General features: G+C 55.3%; 1 protein-coding gene across 5 annotated transcripts in view; it reads right to left on the bottom strand.

Moving 5' to 3' along the window:
• Positions 1 to 24313, bottom strand: part of Acot7 (acyl-CoA thioesterase 7) — a 79985-nt gene extending 55672 nt beyond the window's left edge. The window contains exons 1-2 of one of the 5 annotated variants that reach the window (XM_076861426.2): positions 24054 to 24313; positions 2049 to 2166 (exon numbers count right to left, since the gene is read on the bottom strand). In XM_076861426.2, coding sequence (XP_076717541.1) covers positions 2049 to 2166; positions 24054 to 24238 — 303 coding nt within the window. In that variant the 5' untranslated portion in view covers positions 24239 to 24313. Of the gene's footprint in view, positions 1 to 2048; positions 2167 to 3595; positions 3659 to 6849; positions 7009 to 18614; positions 18885 to 24053 lie in introns of those variants that run through there. The other 4 variants (XM_076861422.2, XM_076861423.2, XM_076861424.2 and 1 more) reach the window with 4 other exon arrangements.
• Positions 24314 to 24594: the final 281 nt, after the last annotated feature.

Here is a 24594-nt window from a genome sequence, read left to right as displayed (position 1 = left end):
TCGGGTGCCAGCTACTTAGTTCCCATTGAGTTCTCACAGGGTTCTGAGAGAATTGGTGCGCGGAGCCCAGTGGAAGCAGTGTGTTCCTGGGAAGTGTGTGTAGAGGGCTGGTAGCCGACCCCCCACGCGCTGGCCCGGGTCTTCCCAGAGTCGGGTTGCTTGGGAATGCAGCCCAAAACGGGTGGTAAACTCCATTTAAGGCTAAATACTGGGTTGGGGATGTGGCTCAAGCGGTAGCGCGCTCGCCTGGCATGCGGGTGGCCTGGGTTCGATCCTCAGCACCACATACCGACAAAGATGTTGTGTCCGCCGAGAACTAGAAAATAAATATTTAAAAAAAAAAATTCTCTCTCTCTCTCCTCTCTCACTTTCTCTCCTCTCTCACTCTCTCTTTAAAAAAAAAAAAAAAAAAAAAAAAAAGGCTAAATACTGGCACAAGACCATAGTCAACAAGTACCGTAAGGGAAAGTTGAAAAGAACTTTGAAGAGAGAGTTCAAGAGGGCATGAAACCGTTAAGAGGTGCCCATGGACAGTGTGGCGGCAGTATTTTGTGCCCAGCCAGACTGCGTGTGGCAGTTAAGCACTCCTGGGTTCAATCCCCAGTACTAAAAAAAAGATCAGGACTAGGGTGTGGCTCAACGGTGGAGCACTTGCCTGGCACCGCTCCCACTCAAAAGAGAAAAAAAAGACCACTGATCACTGACCACAGATCACCAGAACAGATAAAATAATGAAAACTTTGATGTCCCAGCCAACCCCAAAGATGCCCTAGCCAACTTGTACACAGCGCGCCACCTGCAGAGGGCAGGTGATGGCTCAGCCCACACGTCCCTCTTCCACTGTGCCCACCTGTTCCCAAAGAACTAGTGACACCCCCATGGGTCCCCAGCCTCTGACCTCACTTCCTCTCAGCCCCCTGGTGGAGCAGACTGACCTTGTGCCCACGGCAGCGCCTGGAGGGGTCCTGTGGTTTCTCCCCCTCTGCCCAGGAAGCCCAGCAGGGGGGCTCACAGGGCCCAGAGCACACAGCCATGGGTCCCCCGCGGTGCCACCCTCTGCCTGGCCCCAGATGCAGCAGCTGCAGCACGACAGAGTGTCCTCCCTTGCTCTCTGTCTCTCCAGGCATGGCAGACGACTAGCTATAGACCCTGCCCACCCCGCCCTGGCCACACACTGCCTCTCGCTGTGCAGCTGCAGGGGTGGGCAGAGGGTGGGCCCATCAGGCCCCACTGTGTAGATCTGTTGAGCTTCACAGCAACAGGAAGTGGCTGAGGCCCAGAGAGCCACAGCATTGGTCACTAGCTGAGGTGGGCCCCAGGATCGGGTTGTCTGTCCCAGTCGCCTCGGCTCTCGGCCGTCAGGACAGATAACCACCCCACAGGCCTGCTCTGCATCAGACCAGAAGTGAGCCAGTGGGACTCGAGGTGGGACTCGAGATGGGGCTCCCGAGGACCCATAACAGGGCAGGATGGTGAGAGGGTCTGCTCAGAAGTGAAGTGACCGGGACCCCACCAGGCCTCCTGACCAGGCCTGCCTGGAGCTCCCTGCAGGCAGGTGGGGGGGGGCTAGGGGAGGAGGGTCACAGGCTGCCCCTCCCCCACCCTTCTCCCTCCCAGTTTCTCTGTGCTTCCTGCTGCCAGGAGGGGAACAGCATCCCTCTGGGGGCCCTGCGGCCATGACGTGCTGCCTTGCGGTGGGCCCAGGGCAGTGGAGCCGGCCGCCCGTGGACTGAGGCCCCTGAAACCAGGAGTCCCCAAAAAACTTCCTCCTCTAAGTTGCACTTATCAGGTGTTTTGCTCATAGTGACAAAAAAGTTTGACTAACAGCCTCTCGGCGCCTGCCAGCTCCTCTCAGCCTTTCCACAACCAAACACCATTCCAAGGTCCTACCCAGGGCTGATGGGGCTGAGGCTGCCAGGCCTAGGGGCCAGGAAAGGAAGGCTTCAGACCCGGGTCCAGGCGAACGCCTTCCCTGACCCTCACTGGCGTGGCTTCTGGGTGCAGAAGCTCGTGCCTGACCAGGCTGGCCAGCTCCGGCCCGTGCCTACCCCGTTCTGGCTGTTGCAGTGCCGGGTGCTGATGATGGCGCCCGCCTCCTCGATCATCTTCAGGATGGTTCCGCCGTGGACATTGCCAGCCACGTTGGCATCATCCGGCCGCATGATCCTGGGACGGGAGAGAAGAAACGGGGTGAGTGGAGGAGGCCCCCACAGGGCTCAATGGCTCCCCAAGGAAGGAGGAGAACTCTGCAGGTCTAGGGTCTCCCCATGTGCTGTGCTCGTCAGAGCCGAGTGCCAACCTGACAGGCCACGGAAGGGGCTCCACGGTCCTCTCCCTTCTAGAGCCACGGCACCAGCCTGTGAGAACCCCGCCCTGCCAACTGGGCATCACAGAAGCCCTGCCCACCTGACTATGGAAGATGAACCACACGAGACAGCGCGGGCAGCGCCACTGCTGAGCAGGGCAGCACACAGGTGGGGCTGTGAACGCAGCATCAGCAAAGCCACGAAGCAGGCAATAGCTCAACTGCTGGCATCCCCAGAGTGCCAGGCGTCCAGGACACAGACGGTGACCCCAAAAGCTAATTCAGGGACCACCACTTTGGTCAGGAGTCCCAGAGCCTTTGGGCAGCCATGAGTGACCTGAGAACTGGACACAAGTCACAGCTTCAAGCCCCCTGGGACCCGTCAACAGGGGACCGCTGGCCCTCTCTGTCCACATGGTAGGGAGCCCTCCCAGTCCACGTGGGGTCCAGGCCAGCTCAGAGCTGCAGCTTCCATGGTCAGGAGAGACTATCCTCGCTGTGTACACTCTCAGCATAGAAATTCCACTAAATGTCCAGAATCCCAACGAGCCAGTGTGACAGTCCTACCACAGGCAACCCTAGCAGAGCCTGGCGCGTTCTCAGGCAACTGCAGGGCTAATGAATCCATCTTCAAGCCCGGAGTCAGGTGACGGGCAGAGGGCACGTGCCTGGGGGTCCAGCATCCCCACCCTCAGACCAGCACACTGGGGCCTCAGACCAATGCACCCCGAGCAACTCCAGCCCGGCCCCAGCAGCTGGGAAGCTAATCAAGAGGCTGAGCAAGTCCGACTCCGGAGAGCAGGCCTGGCTCCAGCTCCTGCCAGCTGGGTGTCCTGGGCCAGCTGCCAAAGCGCATCCCTCCATTTCCTCACTGTGAACAGGGCATCTCGACAGGCCGGCCTCACCTGGCCATGGGCAGGCAAACCACACCCTCAGCGGTGGCCTGCACATAGGAAGCGCTCAGAGAACAGGATCCAGCATCACATCTCTTCTGCGAGGGTCTAGCCAACCTGGCTGGGCTCCCAGAGCCAACAGGTGACACTTTCTAAAGCAAGTGAATGTGGATCCCCTCAAATGACTGACAGAGCATGAAGTCCCAAGCTCACCATCTAACTGATAGGCCTGACCTGGTCCTGGGAGGCTGCTGAGACCCACCACCCCCCATGCCAACCCTGCACTCCCTGCCCCTACACAGAGCCCAGAAACCCAGGGACAGGCCACTGGTCAGCCCAGCGACAGGCTCCTGCACAGCCGCCTCCCCTCGGCCGGGCCTGGCCGCTCAGTCCTCACCAGATGCCCTGGAAGCCAGCAGAGCTGGGGCTGCTGACTCACTCTGCCCCAGCTGCTCCCATCCAGGTCAGAACATCTGTCCCATCAGCGTGGGATGAACAGACCCGGCAGGGGCCCAAGGCCACCCCCAGGGCCACCTCCCTCAGCAACCTCTCTGGCGTGGGCAGCAAGTCGATGACAAGGGCCCTCGGGAAGCTGAGCAAACACAGGTCAGGGAGCCACCCCAGGCTCTGGGAAAACTTCCTAGAGGAAGTGACACTTTGGCCATGTCCTGGAGGGCGAGCCAGGGATCACGGAACATTCCAGGGAGAAGGGGGGCTTCAAAGCCAGCAGTGAGTTTCAGAAACAAAGCAACCCCAGGAAGCTGGCATGAGGCCCACACAGGGGTGAGGACAAGATGGGTGCAATCAGAGACCCGTGCTTGTCACGCGAGGCTGGGGACAGCCTGGATTCCACTTTGGAAGGAGGGACCTTCAGGGGGACACGCAAGCAGGGGCCACACTCAGATGGGTGTTTGGGGAGATCGCCCGGCTTCTGCCCAGGTGCTGACTCACCGCTCACCTGGCCGCCCCCAGGGAGATTTGTGAGGTTGGCTGAGACTCCAGGGCCCTTCCTGTCTGCAGAACAGTCAGGCATGCGAAGCCCTGAGACATCCAGAACTTTCCTCATCTCACCTGCACCTGCCTGTGGGGCTTCCAAGCCACAGCTGCCCAACCACTGCCTTGATCAGGCACACCTGGCCTTCCCCACCGTCCCACCTGTGCTCAGCTGTCCAGAAACATCTGAAGAAAAATGGCCACCTGAGAATGGAGCAGTTCTGATGAGCCTCACGGAAGGAGACTGGCATCAGCCATCAAAACCCCACATGTTCAGCGCGCCCAGGCTAGCTAGCAGTTCCACCTGCAGGCAGCTGCCCCTCAGGTACCTCTGCCCCCCATAAACCAAGCGTGGTCCCAGCTGCTTGTGCCAAGACGGCTGTGTCACGGAGGCTGGGCACCTGCCCCTATCAGCACGGAGAACCTCAGCAGTCTTCACACCATGGATCACACTCTGCTTGAGCAAGAGGCAGGAAGGTCTGAGACGCAAGGTCAGGTAAAACACAGCCAGGCACAGGCCAGTGGGGACAGGGGACCTGAGCGTGCCTCTGAAAGCCCTCGGTGCTCCTGGGAAGGGAAGAGCGCCTGGACAAGGGCTCAGTGGAGTTCAGATTTCAAACCACCTCAACCAGAAACTGTTTAAGACATAGCTCAAGACACACATCCTTCCCTTGGCCTTGGCAACCTCGACGTCACACATGGACTGGCCAGGACCCGTTCCAGGAGTACCCTGCGGCAGAGGCTCTGCCATGCCTGCCCAGAGGCAGAGGGATGGCACCCTAGACAGAACAAGCAAGTAGACCCTGGAGGACTGTGAGGAGCCACTGCACCAGCCTCAGGGCAGGCACCCAAAAGGCTGGCAGCACCCCCTGCTCTTCCAGATCCCCTCCGGGTGGAGCCCAGCCTGGGGCCTGGGGTGAAAAGCCACATTCAAGTCCTAAACCCTGTGACTACAAATGATCTTGTTCTGAATCATCCTTGCAGATGTGGCTCAGGTAAGAGGCCACTCTGCACCAGGGTGACCCCAGGCAGTGACTGACTGACCTGAGACACAGGGAGGAGGCCGTGCAAAGACAGAGGCTCAGGTGGCACAGCCATCAGTCAAGGTCCACCAGGGACAGCCCAAAGTCACCAAAAGCTGAGACAGACACCTCCCCTAGAGCCCCCAGAGGGAACACGGCCCTGCAGATACCTGGGCTTCAGACTTCGGCCTCCAGATTTAACCCTTAGGAGAGAAGACAGGTCCCTGCTGTTTTAAGCCACCTGCTCTGTGGTCATGTCGCATGGCAGCCCTGAAGGAGGTCCCTGTTCCTCCTACAGAGGCAGCAACAAGTGGCACAGATTGGCCCACACAGCCACAGGGTGGCCACAGCAGCCAAGCCAGTTCAGCCCCTGCAGCTGAGGCCCTGCTCAGCCATCTTGGCAGCAGCCCCGAGGTGCTGACCCCTGTCCACCCCTCCCACAGCATGCTGGGAGTGCGGCCAGGGTCTCTGACTCTGCCTCCAAAATGTCAGCGCTAAAATTACAACTCTGCTGCCTGAAAACCATGGCAACGAGGCGGAGCGGTGCGGCTTCCTCTGCTCCTCGGTGAGGGCTGCAATCCTCTCTGCGAGGCGCAGGCAGGTTCCTGAGGCAGACAGCATCCGCTTGAGGTCTCGGTGGCACCCAGACAGCCAGGACTCTGGCTGCTGCCCTGTGCTGGAGGGTGACCAGCTGCAAGGACACCCATAGACTATCCTGGCTGGGGCCAGAGGCCCCAGCAGGTGGCCTAAGCACAAACACCTGCCAGAAAAGAGGGTCAGGGAGGAAGTTTCTGGACAAATCTTAGACAACTTTCCTTCCTCTTAGAGCTGCAGGCGGCCGCCAGGTTGATGGCAGCAAAGGCCTTGCTCGTGCCCTGGGGGCTGCAGAACTTGTGGTTCCAAGGCAGCTGCCCTGGCCCAGGGAACTGGAGGGCAGGGTGGCCACTCCTGGAAGGAGAAGGGCTGGCGCTTCACCACAGGAGGGACAAAGCAGCATGTGGCCAAGCCCTGGACCTCCAAGGCCAATGCCAACACAAGTGAACCCCTCATGGAAGCCCGAGTGACAGTTTATGTTTTTCAACAGGCTATCTAAGAAGGTTCCGGCAATGTTCCTCCAACCCTTGGAGACTCACATATGCCCCAGAATAGGATGGGGCGAAAGAAACAGCGGGGTCAAGGGACAGTTTCCAGGCACTCCAGGGCTCAGAGCAGGACGGAAAGGGGTGGATAGGTCACACTATTATTTTTCCAGCCTCATACTTTGGGCAGGGGAGGGACCAGCACCCACCAACCCCAGGACCCAGAGCTCTTGGGGACAGGGGCCTCCCAGGTCTCGGGACACAGCACAGCCAGCAGGGAAAGGAGCGGAGAGGCGCAAGGACAGCAGCCACCACATCCCAGGGCTTGAGCTCACCAGACCCCGGGGCTAGACTCTCTGTCCCCGCTTTGGGTGATCATCTGTATGTCCAGGATCCACAAGCACAGGGCCAGCTGGGTGCACTGCTGACCCCCTGGCCACATGAAGCCAGTCGGCCTGCCAGGCATAGGGGGTCCCATCCCTTCTACCCAGGGTCTCCCAGACACGATCTCCCAGTCATGGTCCCCACACAGCCTGGTAGGCTGTGACCAGAAGTACCTGCTCAGCTGGGAAGCCATGGCAGCCAGACAGCCTGGGCTCAGGTCCAGAGTAAGATGAGACAGCAGCGGCAGCCAGCGTCACATGGCCACTCACCCTTCCCCACCAAGTAGGGCGAGGTCAGCTGTGCCTGGCCTAGAACCATACGGGCTCCTCGGCCTGGGCCAGCGTGGTGGGAGTACCGGCTGGCTTCCTGGGCTGCCCAATCTAAACAGGAAGAGGCTGTGTCTCCGAAAGCCAGTCGTCATAGAAACTTGCTGTACAATCACTACAACTGAAGTAATTCTGCCAGCCCTTCCGCCTGCTGTGCCAGAAGGGTGGGAAGGCAAAGGTGTAGCCTCCGGTAGAAACTCTGCAGGGTCTGTGGTCCCCCCAGGGCACACTGCCAGCTCCCGGCTGGTCCCACGGCCAGCCTTCTGGAGCTCCTGGAAAGCGGACAGGAGGGGAGGGTCACAGGCTGCTGAGGGCCCTGCCAGACCTGGGCCTGCATCCTGCTGGATCCAAACCCGTCCCCAGGGCTACCTCCCCATGCGCCAGGGCCTGGAACTGACTGCAGAAGAGTCTCCGGTTCAGCAACCCCACACCTTTCCTCCACCCCGGGTCCTCATGCTGCCACATGTCCCTGAGAGCCGCTGTGCCCCCATCCTGGCCTGGCATCGTCCCCTCACTCCACCTCCCGGGTTCCACTGGGTGTCAGGAAGGAAGGAGTCAGTCACAGTCGCCCATGGGCAGGTGCTGTGGCTGGGGCTCAGGGAGGGCCCAAGGTGTCATCACCATGACCTCGCCCCGAGAACTTGCCCCCAACCACCCTGTGCAGGGCGGCCTTCCCAGGAATCCCGCAACCAGCAACTGAAACGGAAACTGCCAGACAGAGGGGCACTGGCAGAGAGGAGGCTACACAGGACAGGGACAAATACAGTGGCAACTTGGGGGCGTCCCTCCAGAGCAGGCCTCCTGCTTGGCCCCTGACACATCTGGGCCAGTCTCACAGGCCTGGCTGTCAAAAGGGAACGGCAGGTCAGACACACTGGCCACTTCTTATCAAAGGCACGGCTTCCGCTGCCACTCAGCGCCACTGGCCGTGGAGGACTTCCTAATTGGGGCCATTCCGGTAAAAGCAGCGCAGATAAATCATCCTAGAAGCTCAGAGTTACTGCCAGCAGTGCCTCTCACCTGCTCGCAAAACAAGGAAGGAGGAAGCTGCAGACACGAGAACTGGGTCCTACGGGGGGGCAGCCCCAGCCCACTGGCCCTGCTTGGTCACAGTGGAAAGTGCCAGGCTGCCCTCGGCTCTGCCCTCAGCCCACCAGCCCAGGGATGCTGCATGCCTGGAACTGGGCAGAGGGGATTCTAAGGGACGCCCAACCAGACCGAAAATGTCTCCCTGGGAAGGAGGTCGAGGGCGTCTGACCTTCCTTCCCAAAGAGCCCAGCCACACATCCCAATAGGGGTCACTGCCCTCAGCTGCCCACCTGGGAACTTTGTGATTTTGTTTTTGGCGTGGTGAATCCAGAGGTGCTATACCGCTGAGCCATACCCCCCGGTCCTTTTATTTTCCATTTTGAGACAGGGTCTCACTAAATTACTGAGGCTGTCCTCAAACTCACCATCCTCCTGCCTCAGCTTCTAGCTGTGGTCTCTGGGAACAGAAGCATGTGCCACTACTCCCTTCCTTGGTCCAGAGCCCTGGGGTACCAAGTCCATGACTCTGGGTACCCCAGGCCCCCTGTTGGGTCCAGCCAGTCTACCTCCTACCTTCAAAAATGAGAGAAGGTCCCCAAGGCCAAGGGTGCCATTTTAGTGACAGCGTCCCCCCAGGTTCCAGTGCCTAGAAGCCACAGCTGTGCCTGCCTGATGCACAAGCCACGTATCATCCAAACACACCCCCACCACCCCCAACAACCCGTAGCCCCTCGGCATCCGACTCACTGCTTGACCTTCTCCCTGGGACAGGCCCCACTGGCACCCTTCCTGAGGACTGGAAGGGCCAAGCCTCGGCACAGCGTGAGCATGGTCCTCCCCAGCCTCTGCTGCTCCTTCCCAAGCTGAGGCCCCCAGCGCTACGCCCTTTGGACTTGGCCCCATCCCTGCAGGCAGGCATTGCCACCTCCCTAAGCAACCCTGGCTTCCCTCCCCACTAGCCCTAGCCCACCCCAGATGGGGCCACCGTGGTAACAGAGGCAGAGGCTCAAGCCATCAACAGAGGACAGCCTGTCAGACCACAGACACGAGGCACCGCTTCCCATCTAAGGTAAACAAAAGCCACTCTAAGTGACAAACGAAGATGCTCTCCAAGAGGAGGAGGCAGCCCATGGTCATCACTGCCAGGTGAAGAGGCAGGTCCACACGATGGCATGGCGCTCGGCCATGGGAAGGACTGAAGTACCTGCCAACACCTGGACCACGGGCGAACCCTGAAAACACGCATCACACTGTGTGACCCGGCACATGAACATCCAGAAGAGGTCAACCTGCAGAGATAGAAGGCAGGCGGAGTGGGCAGGGGCCGGGCAGGGGCCAGGCAGGGGCCAGCCATGGCAGCAACTGCTAAGGCGGCAGGTTTGTTGTGGGGGGTGATGAGAATGTTCTGGAATTAATGGTGGTGGAATCTATTAGCACCCACTGAGTCCCAGAGCCCAAAGGGTGCCTGCTGTCTATGAGCTGTGGCCAGCACAGCTGCCACACTCAGCGAGCAGATGGACGCAGGAAGCTGGGGGCAACAGGCAGGCTCCTCCTGCTCCAGAAGATGCTGCGTGGGTGCCATGTAGCAGGAGCCCACAAAACACCTTGCCCCTGCCCCAGAAAGGCACCCAACACCATCTAAAGACCACACAGCTGGGCACACGGGTTACCCGGCCCTACACAATCCAGCCAGCCTGTAAGCAGAGGCAGCTCAGGGCCTTGGCCACACTCTCATACCCCCAGCCTGTGAGGATGCTTTTCTGGGGAAACTGGCCACCAGTCACTTTCAACACCTCAAGAGGTGGCAGCAGCTCTTCCCGTCCCCCAACACCTAAACAAAGAGCAGGGGCCTCACCTGAGTACCAGGGATTAGAGCCAAAGGAGAGGCAGAAAATACGACAGGCAGCTCAACTCCAGAGACCAGGAGCCAAGCTGGCAGAGGGCCCTCAGGGGATTCCAGGGCAATTCTGCAACAACGACCGTTGAAAGTGGAGGCCATGTTCTTCCCCCCAAAATGCCCCTCATCCCAGAGGAAGCTGATAAGACTGTAACTTAGATCCAGGCTCCATAAAGATCTCTCAGAGCTCAAGAAGGAAACAAATGATGGCCAAGCACCATGGTACACACCTGTAATCCCAGTGGCTCGGGAGGCTGAGGCAGGAGGATCGCGAGTTCAAAGCCAGACTAAGCAACTTAGTGAGACCCTAAGCAACTTAGTACAACTGTGTCTCAGAATAAAAATAAAAGGGGTTGTGGATGTGGCTCAGTGGTTAAGTGCCCCTGAGTTCAATCTCTGGTACCAAACAAAAAAAGAGAGAACAAATGACACAAAACAGTGTCATTTTTTCTAAAACAGTCAAGACTTCAACACTCAAATGGGAAAATGCAGTCAGCAAATATACACTGGAGGTGTGACTCATGGTAGAACGCTTGCCTCTGTGAGGCCCTGGGTTCAATCCTCAGCATCACATAAAAATAAGTAAACAAAATAAAGACATTGTGCCCTTGTATAACTAAAAAATAATTTAAAAAAAAAAAAAGACCCAATATCATCAGACGTCAGAAAAATACAGAAACTTCCGTGAGGCCCCACTAAACCCTCTCTGAATGGCTGGTCCTGAAGACTGTACCAAGTCCTTGGAATTCTCCTGCCTGGAGGCCAGAAACGCAGAATGACAAGCACTTTAGAAACAGTTTGGCAGTTTCTCAAATGGCTCAACACACACCTGCCACAACTACACCCACCGTCCTCCTGGTATTTTCCCATATGCACCAATAAAAGCAGCTGTCTCTACCAGGGCTTGCAGGCAAATACCCAGGGGGTTTCCATGTGACGGCCACACTGGGCGCAGCCTGCATGTCCATCCACAGAACACATGGGTACAGGCAGAGGAGAGTACTCAGCAAGAAACCGGGAGCAGGGGGACACACTCAACCACCTGGACCCTCCTCAAAAGGCCCCTACTCAGAGCAAGTGGCTAGAGCGCAAGAGGCTGGGCAAAACCAGTGTCCACCCCATGACTCCTCTTTTACAAAACCAGACAACAGTGCCGGAGGGCAGATCAGCCTGTGCCTGTGGGCAGAAGGAAGGCGCCCTCCAAGGTGCCAGGCCAGTTGCTTATCTTGATTGCAGCCATGGCTTCACATTCACACACCTGGGACAAAGCTGACTGCACTGTATCTCTGTGTACTTACATAAATTATACCCCAATAAAGCAACCTGAACAATGTCCTCCCCCACCCTGCCCCGAGAGTCACAGTTCCTGCCAAGCCCCTCGGCTTCCGGGCGAGCCTCCAGAACGCAGCCCACTTGGGCAGAAGCAGGGTGCTCCGAGCATTCTGGCCACTACTCTGTGCCCATGCGTCCCAGGACCCGAGGTGGACACCACTTGGCACCATGCTGGTTGGCACTGGTCAAAGCCCTCTTGTGGCCCACAGGGACTGGCAGGGATGCCCCTGGGGGCAGACCGGCAGGCCCTGAGTAATTCTCCAGAAGAACTCCAGAGGACGCGGCCTATGGTCACTATAGTACCCAGGATCTCACTTGCTGAGGGAGGAAGAGAGCCCCTGGAGAAAACGGGCACAGCGGCCCAGAGAGAGGCCAGCCCCGTCAGAGGCGCCCCCGTAGGAGGCAGGCTAGACCAGGAGCAGCCAGGCCCCACAGCCAGATCTGGCCCCAGAGAACCTGCCCCACCCTGCCCCAGCCCCTGTGCACTCCAGGCTGGAGGCAGACACACCCCTACCACCTCTCAGGGTGCCCCTGACCTGGCAGGCCAGCGGGAGCCAGCTCACAGCCTGTCCAGGGAAACAACCAAGGTAATGTTCAGAGGAGGAAAGCCAAGTCTGACTCTGGCCAGAACAACGGCTTCTCCTCACTGGTCAGTCACAAGGCTCAAGTGTCCATGTTACTGAAATTAAAACTCCAATTCTGAGAAGGACACTGTTAAGAGAATGAAGAGATAAGCTGGAAGAAAACCCTTACAAAACACAAACCTGATGCAGGCCGTGTATCCAAGACACAGCTCGCGCGCTGCCCCCCCATCCCTTTGTTAGTACTAGGGATTGAACCCAGGATGCTTTACCACTGAGCCACATTATTTTGAGACAGGGTCTGGCTAAGTTGCTTGGGGCCTTGCTATGTTGCTGAGGCTGGCCTCAAACTTGCAATCCTTCTGCCTCAGCCTCTTAAGTTGCTGGGATCACAAGTGTGTGCCACTGCACCCTGCTACAAAGCACTCTCAAAACTGAACAATAAGCTGGGCAAGGTGGCGCATGCCTGTGATCCCAGTATCTCAGGAGGATTATGAGTTCAAAGCCAGTCTCAGCAATGGCAAAGTGCTAAGCAACTCAGTGAGGCCCTGTCTCTAAATAATATATAAAATATGGTGGGGATGTGACTCAGGGGTCAAGTGCTCCTGAGTTCAATCCCTGGTACCGAACAAGCCAGGGTTGGGGATGTAGCGCAGAAGCAGAGCACCTGCCTAGTATGCTCAGGGCCCAGGACCATCTCCAAAACTGCAAAAAAAGGAAAGGGAAACCAGAAGCCAGCTAAAATCTGGCCAAAGAGTCGGGCACAGGGGCACATGTGTCATCCCGCGACTTGGGAGGCTGAGGCAGATCAAGTTTAAGGCCAGCCTCAGCAACTTAGCAAGACCCTGTCTGCAAAAATAAAGGGGGGGGGGGCGGGGGGGGGGGTTTACTGGGGACGTGGCTCAGTGGTAAAGGGCCTCTGGGCTCAATCCCTAGTACCAAAAAATAAAATAAAATAATATTCAGCCGAAGACCTAAAGGAACACCTCAGAGGAAAAAGCATACAGGTGGCAAAAAAAAAAGCACATAAAACAGAGATGCTCCATGTCCTATGTCATTTGAGACACAAACCAGAAGAGCCCCGAGCTGTCACAGCACCCCTGCCAGACAGGCCTAGGGCCAACACTGCCGACACCAGATGCTGGCGGGACATGGAGCAGGGGACTCCCCATCACTGCTGGTGGGAACACAAAATAGCACAGCAGAGAGCAGGCACTGTCCACAAAACTGCACACGCATTCCTGAGTTCTAGTCTACGTTCTACCAGATACAGAAGAACTTACGTCCAAACTCAGGGGGTACATGGGAGCCACTAACGCCCAACCTAGCCGGACACGATGGGCGGGTGTGCCGAATCGCACGGCAGAACCAGCTCCTGGCCCGGCTCTGCCTGGCTGTGGCTTATGAGTGTCGCCACTTCTAAGTGCCTGGTTTTTATAAGGATATGAGACTCGCGCGGCCTGCCGTCACCCAAGCCCAGAGCATCAGTCTCCAGGACCTGGCTTCTGGGGGCGCCAGGCATCAAGAGCAATTCCCCTCGTAGCACTGAGTTCCAAAGAGAGCACAACAGACGACGGCAGCAGCCACAGGGGAACAGGCCAGCTGGCGCCTACTGGGGCAGCGGCCACCGGCTACAGCGCTTGATTGCAAGTTCAGCCCCAGCAATTTAGTGAGGCTCTCAGCAACTTGGTGATATTGTCTCAAAATAAAAAAGGGCTGGGGATGTGGCTCAGTGGTTAAGCACTGCTGGGTTCAAACCAACGTGAACAACTGTGTGCTTCCTGGAACTGAGCACCATGGGAAGGTGACCCTGGCTGCAGCCCCCCAGGAAACCAGGCTTCCCCGACACACCATCAGGTGCGACACACTGTCAGGTGCTCAGACTCACAGCCTGCAGACAGGGTGGGGAGATTTGTTTTGCAAACACCAATATTTCGAGGCAAGCACTGTTGCAGGGAGAATCAGGACGCTGAGGTAGGAGGATGACAAAGTCAAGTCCAGCCTCTGCAACTTAGCAAGACCCTGTCTCAAAATAAAAAATAAAAAGGGACAAGTATAGCTCAGAGGTACAGCCCCTGCCTAGCAAAAATTCCTTCTCCTGAGTAGTTAACCCCCCTCTGAGAGCTACCTCCCCAGCTGGGTTTAAAACTGATTTGCCTAAGTCTCTGATGCCCAACCAGATGGCAGCCCTGGGGCAAGCTCAAGAGCAGTGCTCCAGGCAGACTCCCAACTGCAGAGGTTTTCAATACACTTTGGCCCTGGCCTGCTGCATGCCTGTGCCTCTGGCCCAAGGGAGCTGGCCCCCATGGGATAGGCTACCTGGGGGAGGGGGAGAAGAGGTGGCAGGAAGGCCAGCAGGGGACAAAGGCTGGTATTCAGGGTGGGAGGGGAAGGAAAGCTCTGGAGGTCAGGCACAGCAGGATCTGCTCCTGCTGGGCAGGAGAAGCACTAGTTTAACTGCTGCTCATGGACTTTCTGCATAGGTCCCCTTGGAAATGAGAGTTCAAAGAAAGGGGGCTGGGACTGTGGGAAGAAGCCTCTGCGAGGTCAGGAGGACAGTGGTCTCAGCCCTCCACGAACCTAGCATCTTGACTTCAGCCAAGAAAAGTGACCTCTCGTCTGTGAAAAGAGGTGTGTCCACATGCAAAAGGACTAAGCTGGACCCCACCTCACCCCCATGCCAGGAACTCACAGCAGGCCATCACCTGAATGCAACGAGGACACATGTAAATCTTTGTCTCCTTGGATCTTGTGACAAAGGTTTCTTAGACATGACAACGAAAGCACGAGCAACCAAAAATAAGGGGCTGGGGACGTAGCTCAGCTGGCAGAGTGCTTGCCTCCCAAGCACAAGCCCTGCGCTCAGTCCCCAGCACCAAAAAACCAAAACAAACAAAAGTAAAGAACAAGAACCAACTGGACTTTATCAAAATTAAAACCTGTGTGTTTCCAAAGATAGCCCTGAAATGAAGAGGTGGCCAGGTGCAGTGGCCACACCTGTAATGCCAGCTACGGGGGGCGGGGCTGAGGCAGGATGACCCTGAGTTTAAGGCCAGCCTCAGCAACTTAGCAAGACCCTGTCTCAAAATTAAAAGAGTGCAGCCCAGTGGTAGAGCATTTGCCCACCTGCGTGAAGACCTGGGTTCAAGCCCCACCAAGAAAAAAATAAAAAAGAATGAAGTTTGACCTTACCTAACAAAATCTGTAAGAGTTAACTCAAAATGATCATAAGGCCTAAATGTAAGCCATAAAGCGCCCAGAAGAAAACAAAACAAAGCTCCACAACATTGAATTTGGCTCTAATTTTTTGGTCATGACACCAAAGCACACACAACAAAAGAAAAATTAGATAAACTGGATTTCATGACATTTTTTTAAAATTGTGCATTAAAAGAATATCCAATACTTGAGGCCCTGGGATCAATCCTCTGCATCACAAAAAAAAGAAAAAAAAGAGAGACAGAGGGCTGAGATAGCTCAGTAGTAGATTGCTTGCCTAGCACCAGGAGGCATTGGGTTCAATTCTCTGCACCACATTAAAAAAAAAAAAAAAAAAAAAAAAAAAAATTGATGGAAAAAATAAATTAAACAAAAGTATTGGGGCTGGGGATGTGGCTCAAGCGGTAACGCGCTCGCCTGGCATGTGCAGGGCGCTGGGTTCGATCCTCAGCACCACATAAAAATAAAATAAAGATGTTGTGTCCACCGAAAGCTAAAAAATGAATATTAAAAAATTCTCTCTCTCTGTCTTCTCTCTCTAAAAATAAAAGTATCAAGAGAGTATAAAGGTGCAGGGCACAGAGGCCACACAAAGGCTGAGATAGGAATATTGCAAGTTCAAAGCTATCCTCAGCAACTTAGTGAGAGGCCATTCCAAAATAAAAAGAAATAAATAAATAAGTCTGCGATGGTGTTTAGCGGTGAGCATAGCTGGCTGCCTTCCAAAATAAGAAATAAGGGCTGGGGCTATAGCTCAGCTGGTAGAGTGCTTGCCTCGCAGGCACAAGGCCCTGGGTTCAATCCCCAGCACCATAAAAATAAACTTAAAATAAATAAGAAATAAAAAGGGCTGGGGATGTAGCTTAGTGGTAAAGCACTCCAGGGTTCAATCACCAGTATCAAAAAATTAAAAAAAAAAAAAAAAAGAGTATAGGGCTGGGGCTCAACGGTAGAGCTGCTCGCTTAGCACATGAGGGGCACTAGGTTTGATCCTCAGCACCACATAAAAATAAGTAAATAAAATAAAGGTACTGTGTCCAACTAAAACTGAAAAATAAACATAAAAAAACAGTATAAAGGCAAGCCACAGAAATAGAAAAAAAATTTGCAAATCATATAAATGATAAGAAATTCATATTCAAAATATATGGAAAACTTTTAGAACAACATACCCAATTCAAAAATGGGCAAAGAGGGCTGGGGTTGTGGCTCAGTGGTACAGCGCTCGCCTAGTATGCGTGAGGCACTGGGTTCGATCCCTGGAACCACGTAAAAATAAAAAATAAAGGTATTATGTTCATCTACAACTAAAAAATTTTTTAAAAAATGGGCAAAGAACTTGAGTAGACATTTACCCACAGATGATATACACACTACCCATAAACACTTGAAAGGTGCCCACATCACTAATCATTATGCAAATACAAATGGAAAACAGGAGCGCACCTCACACCCAGGAGGACATTAATTTAAAAAAAAAAAAAAAAAAGCAGAAAATGGACTCCCTGAATGGCTCCATGGGGGACAGTCTGCTTATCACTGAAAAGACTGGTTCATTGTGCTGTAACACCCCCCACCCCATCCAAAAACAAAAACAAAAACAAAAACAAGCATCGGTGAGGATGTGGACAACCTGGCCTCACTGCACCCCGCAGCCATGTCTGTGGAAAACACTGTGGGGTTCCTCAAACGCCCAGAAACCGAATCACCACCAGATCCCATTTCTGGATATAGATCCAAAAGAACGGAAAAGAGCATCTCAGGAGAGACCTCAATGAGCGCTCAGGTTCACAGTGGCCAAACTGGGGGAACCCGTGTCCAGCCACAGGAGCGTGTGAGCAAAATGTCGCCCATGCCACAGGCTATCCAGCCTTCCGAGGCAAGGCCCTAGACACACTGCAACAGGGATGACTGAGGACATCATGCTAAGAGAAAGGAGCCCTCACAGCAGACAGGTACTGCATGATTCCACCACATGAAACCCCTGGAGTCATCGATTCCCAGGGTGAGAAAGCATGGAGGCACCAGGGCCCAGGGGAGCGGAGCAGGGACGAGCATCCCCCTACAAGGGGAAGAGGGCTAGAGATGGAGGGCGGTGTGCGCAAGTCCCATTTGTTGCATTTTGTGTTTGCTTGTTGTAGTGCTGGGGATGGAACCCAGCGTCACCTGCCCGTCACCTGCCCGTTCGGCCGAGCAGGTGCTCGAACGTAGGGCCCAATGCAATTTTTAAAAACTGGAAAAAATTAATTTAAAAATATTGTTATCTCAGAGGGGGACTTTTACCTGGAATATGTAACAAATTTATAGCTCAATTAACAAAAAGACAAATCAGCCAGTTGCAAAGCAGGCAAAGGGCCTGACTAGACAATCCTCCAAAACTAAGCAAATGACCATAAGCACAAGCAAAGATGTCCCATGCATTACTCATTGAGGAAATGCAAATCAAAACCACACTCAGACAGCACTTCACACCCAGGAAGATGACCACAATCAGGTCAACAGCAAGTGCTGGCAAGCGTGGAGACAGGAATGGCTCTGACGGAGTGGAGGGAGTGTGCTATGGTGCTCCCCTTCCAGACAGCTGGCGTCACCCGGGCACGTCCTCTCCCAGGAGAGCTGTTCCCAATGCTGACACTGAGTCCCAGAGTCAGTGCAGAACCCTGAACACCTGTCCCAAGTCCCAGGGTGACAACCATCTGTTAACCAGGGGTTCCCAGGAGCACTTCCTCGAGTTCCATCATTGCTAGAACAGCTCACAGATGAGGAGGGTACTTCACTATCTCAGGTTTGTTATAAAGGACAAAACCCAAGAATAGAGGGAGAGACTCGGAGAGAAGGTAAGGGCGCAGAGCTTCCTGCCTCTCTGGGCCTGCCAGCCCCCAGCCCTAGTTTAGGGATTCTTAGGGAGATTTCATGACCAAATCACTGACCAGGTGATTAACTCAACCCTAGGCCTGACCCCCTGTGGGCGGTTTCCAACCTTCTCATCCTGCCTAGGGCCCCAGCCACCACTCATCTCATTAGCATACAAAGACTCTCTGGTCACTCTGGAGCCTGGAAGGTGGGGTCACAGGAACTCCAAGCCAGAGAACAAAAGACTACCACCCCCTGCAAACTAGACTGAAGGCAGGCCACACAGGAAAACCACCTGAGCTGCACAGAAGGGGTGAACCACAACCCAACAAAGTGGCCCAGAAGGGGGACACACATGCCCACTGGGCTAAGTTTTGCAAAACTTAAAATAAATAAAAGATGCAAAAGCCCTTTGTAAGCCGCTGGCCACCTCCCCATGCCCTGCACAACCTCTGGGGGAACCCAGCTGGGAGCAGAGGGAGCAGACACCAGCGGCCCACCTGCTTGAAGAGTGAAGGTCAGAGGTTGGCCCAGGGGGAAGAACAAGTCAGGTCTCCACTAAGACTGACAGACAACTCACCAAGATCCCACCCCCACTGTTCCTTCCCAGGGATTCCCATCAGATCCTCCAAATCACGTGGGGATGGGGGCGTTGGGGGTACACGACACTTCTGGGCACGGAATACTGCCAGTCATCCTACCTTCCCATTCTGGTGATGCAAGGGCGGGACTGCAGAAAATTAGTCCTGGTTCCAAAAGCCTTGGGGACAGAAGCCCAGCATCTTCCCCCAGGCCACACACACTTCTGGCCAGTCACCAGTCTCCAGGAAGCAGCCTGTCTCCCAAGCTCCCAGAGGCAAAGGGCCCTAGCCAGCAGCTTCATTCTGCAGTGAATAGGCTCAAGGGTTTACCCAGCTTCCTCCAGGCAGGAGCTGAGCTCCAGTGTCCACTGGCCAGCTTGGTAGTGAGCGTCCTGATCCCACAGGGCTCCCGGAGGGAGTGCATCTGGGCTCCCTCTTCCTCTCCTACCAATTGGCGAATCAGCTTCTGGAGTCAGAGCCGGTGATGTAAGAAATTCATGACTGGGCTTGAAGCCACACAGCCCAGGCTCTGTCCTGAGCAAATCAGAGGAGGAGACAGGGACAGGACACCGCCCATCTGTGGGACAGGAGGATCACTCTCCAAAGCCCTGTCTCCCAGACCTTAATGCCTCTACACCACTCAGCCTGGGCTGCCTCTGCCAAGTAGAAGCACAGGTTCCACCTGGGCCAAAAGCTCTCAGTGCGTGGGTACCACAGGTGCCAACAGGGCTGGCAGGCTGCCAAGTGGTGCAGAGGTCCTGGTCTGGCAGGGAGGCTGAGAAGTGTGGCAATTCCTGGAGGGTGGGGAAAATGCAGCTTCCTGCCCTCCATCCCCATTCTGGGTCTGGAGTAGGGGGCTCAGAAGCCTGTTTTTTTTTTTTTTTTTTTTTTTTTTTTTTTTTTACTCCTTATTGTAGAAGGAATCAAAGATTATAAGAGTAGAGAGACAGAGGGAACGAGCCATGTCCCCCATCCTGCCGTTCCTAAAAAAAAAAAATCAGCTGGACCCCTCTGGTTTCCTCTCTGCTCCTTTCACTCTCCCATGCCAGATTATTGCGCAGAAGATCCCAGACCTCAGAGCACAGCATCTGTGAACATCTCAGCATTCCCTATAAAAGATAACACTGAACCCAGGGTTTCAACCACCAAACTATACCCCCAGCCCTTTCCATTTTTATTTTAAGATGGGTCTTATGGGCTGGGATTGTGGCTCAGCGTAGAGCACTCACCTAGCTAGTGTGAGGCACTGGGTTCAATCCTCAGCACCACATAAAAATAAATAAATAAAATAAAGGTATTGTGTCCAACTACAACTAAAAAAAAAAAAAAAAAGTGGGGGGGCTGGAGTTGTGGCTCAGTGGTAAAGCGCTCACCTAGCATGTGCAAGGCCCTGGGTTCGATCCTCAACATCACATAAAAATAAATAAATAAACAAAATAAAGGTATTGTGTCTAACCAAAAATAAATTAAAGAAAAAAAAAAAAAAGATGGGGTCTTGTTCAGTTGCTCAGGCTGACCTCAAACTTGTGATCCTCCTGCCTCAGCCTGCCAAGTAGCTGGAATTAGGCACGCTATAGTGGTGCATACTTCTCAGGAGGCTGAGGCAGGAAAGTCTCTTGAGCTCAGGCTTTAGAGGCAAACCTGGGCAACACAGCAAGACCATGTCTTAAACATACATACACACATACACACATATACAAGCTCAAAACAATGGTCCCACCTAAAATATGTAATACAAAGTCCTTGACATCATTGACTATCAAGGGACAGTTTGAATTTGTTCCATTAAGTCCTAAGCTTTCTGAAGTCTGCATTTAAGAACCTTATTCGCAATTGCTGAAAGTTAGGAAGAGCCCAGCTGCTCCTGGACTGGTGAGGAAAGCAATCAGTTTCGATGTCCAGGGAACGGAAGATTACCAGGCGACACAGAGAAAGAGCCACACACACACCAGCCGGGTCACAGACGCGGTGCTGCGGAGTCCGCCAGTATGAAACTCTAGAAAAGGCAAAACTGGAGGGAGAGAAAACAGATCTGCTTGCAGTGATGAGGAAGGGAAATGACTGCCAACGGACAGATGGGGACTTTCCAGGGTGATGGAAATATTGTTATGACAAGGTGGCCATCATACAGGTGTACACATGTCACAACTCAGCGAACTGCAAGTTTAACATAGGTATGTTTTAGTGTCAGTACATCCCTCCTCACAGGTGGTGGTGCTGGGAACTGAACTCAAGGGCTCAGGCATGCTAGATGATCACTGAGCTACATAAGCCTTTTTTTTTTTTTTTTTTTTTAATTTTGAGACAGGGTCTTGCTAAGTTGCCCAGGCTGGCCTCCCTGCCTGGGCCTCCAGACCCCTGGGATCACAGGCAAAGACTGCATCTTCACTAGGGTCCCCACATCCCAACAGGAAGGGAGCCAGCTCTGTACATTACTTCCTGGACTGTTCAGAATATTAGCTGAGTGATTTCTGTAATTCAGATTCTGTTTTCACTAATTCCATTGTAAAGCCAAAGATGGAGCCCCAAGGGAAAATGTTCCAACCCCACAACATACTAAACATCACCACTCAACCAGCATCCACTGGCACGTCTAGGAAACCCAGGCTCCAGGGCAGGCATTCTCAGTCACACACAGAGCAGTCCCTGCTCTCGGGCGCTGCTGCAGATCTGCATCTGAGAGCAGGACAAGCAAAAACGACCCCCGCACACCTCACACACCTCCCCACAAGCAGGCTCTGAGGTTATGTGCCTGCTAGGCCCCTTATACCAAGTCTCCCTCCTCTGGCACAGCTGTGGGAGGGCTGACTGTATCTCTCTAGGCTGGCTCAAAATGAGGAGGGCACAACAATCCACAGCCCACACGGGCCTGGCTGCCCAAGCTGTGGCTCTCATCCTTTGTCTTTGTGTGTGTGTGTGTGTGTTGCTGGGGACCAAACCCAGGGCCTTGTGCATACACAGCAAGCACTCTACCAACTGAGCTATATCCCCAGCCCGGCTCCCTCTTTCGTGAGCTCACGTTTATAAGTGTCAGATATCGCTCCTCACAATACTTACAAGACAGGCACTGTACAATTTCAATTTATAGACACAGACATCGAGGTCTGGTGAGATTAAGAAATGTGCCTGAAGCAAGAGGCAGAGCTGGGCGTGTAACTCAGGCCATCGGCCTCCTGGGCCAGTGCCCCACCTGTCACATAAAGAGCTTCCACTGACTTGCAAGGTGCCAAGCAGTGGGCACTCAGAGCTACCGACGAGCAGCAGGGGCTTGAAGGTGAAGCATTGTGCTCAGGTCACTCTGTGTCCACAAGGCAGAGGCCAAACCCATGCCTCCCTCAGGCCTAGGATACAGAGCTGCCTACACCCCTGCCCACACTTGCCTTTGAAGCTACATTCCTTCAATAGCTTCTGAACTGAGACATGTGATTACCCTAGTTTCTAGGAGGGTGAGGACTCTGGCACCCTTGCCCTGCTAGGCTGTGACCACCCTCAAGACAGGCAGACTAAATTTTCCACTCCTCAGCTTCCCTCCCAGGGCTCTGCTCCTGCTGGTGTCCAGTGAAGAGTGAAGTCTTGTTAAAATTCATGGCTTGGATGAGCTAGGCCAGGTGGCTCCTCTTTCAACTCAGGTGCTGGCTCAGATGTCCTTAAAGGGCTCCCTACCCTGCTATACCCACTCTCCAGTGTCCAGGGTTTCCAAGGGGCAAGCCAGAGTGACCACCACCCTTTCCACTCCCTTCCCTTGGCATTCATGTTCTTTGCCTGAGGCTCACCTCAGCCAGGATCCTGCTCTGGCATCCCTCAGCCAAGGCTGCCACTTAGGGACAATATGCGTCTGTCATTCTGGGGTAGCAAAAGGCAATCTTGTAGAAGCAATGGGTAAGAAAAAGTACACACACGTTTGTCAATTTATGCAAGTGTCTAATGCTGGAGAAAAACTATTCGAAGCTAGTTGAAAAAAAGTATTATTGACTGCTAATCGTCACCCTGATAAGAAGTAAATAAGAGCCCAGCCCTTCTAGGGTAGATTCAGACCAGTATTTTCTTTATTTACCAGAGGAGTGGAAGAACACTGTAATCAGAAGACGGGGCGGGACCTGCCTCCAGAGCTCTGGAGCTGGATGAGTTTATTGAGTTACTCAACTTCCTCCTCTACACAGCAGGAGGGGTGGAGGTACCCACCACCGGACCTCCAAGGGAAGCTGGGCAAATTGTGAGATGAGACAGCTAAAAACCCTCTTGTACACAATGAAGCCCAAGATGCCCCTAAATCAGCCTGATAAGAAGACCTGATTCCAGGCCCATCTACATCCAAATATCAGTAATTGCTATCACCTTTGCCCCTGAAGGGCTGGAGTGAGTGGGGCCAGGAGAGCCACCTAACAAAGAAAATTAATCAGGGCTTCCCCAAAGACTTCCCTCTAGGAAAATCAAAACTGACCTTGAAGTGGGAAAAGGACCTCAGCCAAGACAGAAGGCTAACTGAGCTCCACTTAACAGCACTTACCATACACCCAGCCTTCTACGGAGACTGTAACATCCACAGGAAAAGTAACCTGTCCCATGGGGGTATGGTTTGGGCCCAAGGTCAGCGGGATGCCCAATTTCTGCATTTGAGGCACCCACCCCCAAAACTCTCACTAGGGGTCCACGGCAGGTGGCCACAGTGGCCAGACTCCTGGTCCTTACTTAGCTCATGCACAAATGCCAGCTTTCCCCGGCTTCCATTCTGCCAGACGCAGAGTAACCTTGAGGCTGCCCTCCCCGCTCCTATGAGAAACCAGTTCGCTCATGATCTCCAGCTTCCTCTGGGGGTTCCGGTTCTATCTCAGCTGGACCCATGGAGGAAGGATGGGGGAATGGGGCATTATTACAACAATACTTGCCCCTATTGTGTAAGATGCTTCCAGGCGGATGCACCACTCATTCCCTTTGCTGAGCAGTGAACCGCTAGAGAAGAAGAGCAGTATCTATTCCTCGTTTTAACAACACCTGCTCTCCCCTCCACCAAAGCAGAGCAATTCAGAGATGGTAGATCTGCAGCCCCCTCCCACAGGGAACACACCCACGAGCTCGAACGACTCCGGGCATCTACGTGCATCTCTGGGTGCTCAGGTTGGTTCAGGCACCGCGGCCGAGGTAACCTCCCGAATCCTGCAGGAGCCTGGGCTGGGGCGCGGGGCCCGGGGCGCGGCGAGCTGGGCACGCCACCAGGGCTGTGCGCCGCCCCCGCCCGTCGCCGGCCCGGTCCCGTCCGGTCCCGCTTCCTCCACCCTAAGCCGGGTGACGGCGGCCGCCGCCCTTGGGATGCGGCCGGGAGGCCGGTGGGAGGAGCCGACGGGGCCGCCCGGTTCCGCAGCATCGCGAAGCGCATCCCTGCCAGGGAGGGGGTTCCGGGCATCGGCGCCGGGAGGCGAGGGGTGAACACCGCCCGGCCCGCAGCGGATGCCGGTGGGGGCGGCATCCGCGGGCGAGGTCGGCGGGGAAGGGGCGGCGCGGGCGGCCGGGGGCCGGGCCGGGCCGGCCTGGGGGCGCCGCGGGCGCGCGCCGCCGTCTTACCGGCAGATCTGGATGGCGGACGGCGTCTCGACGGCGGGGCCCGACATGCTGGCGGCGGCGGCGGCGAAAGCAACGGAAGCGGCGGCCGGGGGCGGAGGGAGCAGAGCGCAGGTGTCCGGCGGGCCCGGCGCGGAATGAATGAGCCCGGGCGGCGCCATGGAGGGGGAGGGCGGAGGCGGAGCCATCGCGCCGGCGAGGCGGGCCCTGCGCGCCGGGGGCGAATCGCGCGCGGGCGCCCCGCGCTGGCCCCGCCCCCTCTCTGGCCCCGCCCCGCGGGCCGCCAAGGCCGCTGGCGCCGGCGCAGGCCGCGCGCTCCGACGACGGCGGGGGCGGCTGTGGGGGCGCCGCTTCCAGAAAGTTCGGGGGCGGTTGCGCGGCACCGCTGCGGGGCGGGCACGCGAGCCGCAGCCGGCCCGAGCGCGCCGACCCGTAGCCAGGTCGCAGAGCCCGGCGGGCGCGGGCGCTGCCTGCCTGCGCCGCGGCCGAGTGAGTGCGGGGCGTTCCCTGCGCCCGCGCGGCGATTCGCTGCCGGCGCCGGGCC

This window comes from Callospermophilus lateralis, chromosome 7, assembly GCF_048772815.1.
Source record: "Callospermophilus lateralis isolate mCalLat2 chromosome 7, mCalLat2.hap1, whole genome shotgun sequence".
Classification (NCBI taxonomy): Eukaryota; Metazoa; Chordata; class Mammalia; order Rodentia; family Sciuridae; genus Callospermophilus; species Callospermophilus lateralis.
Note: the sequence above shows the minus strand (reverse complement) of the source record. Positions and strands in the feature narration are given on the sequence as shown.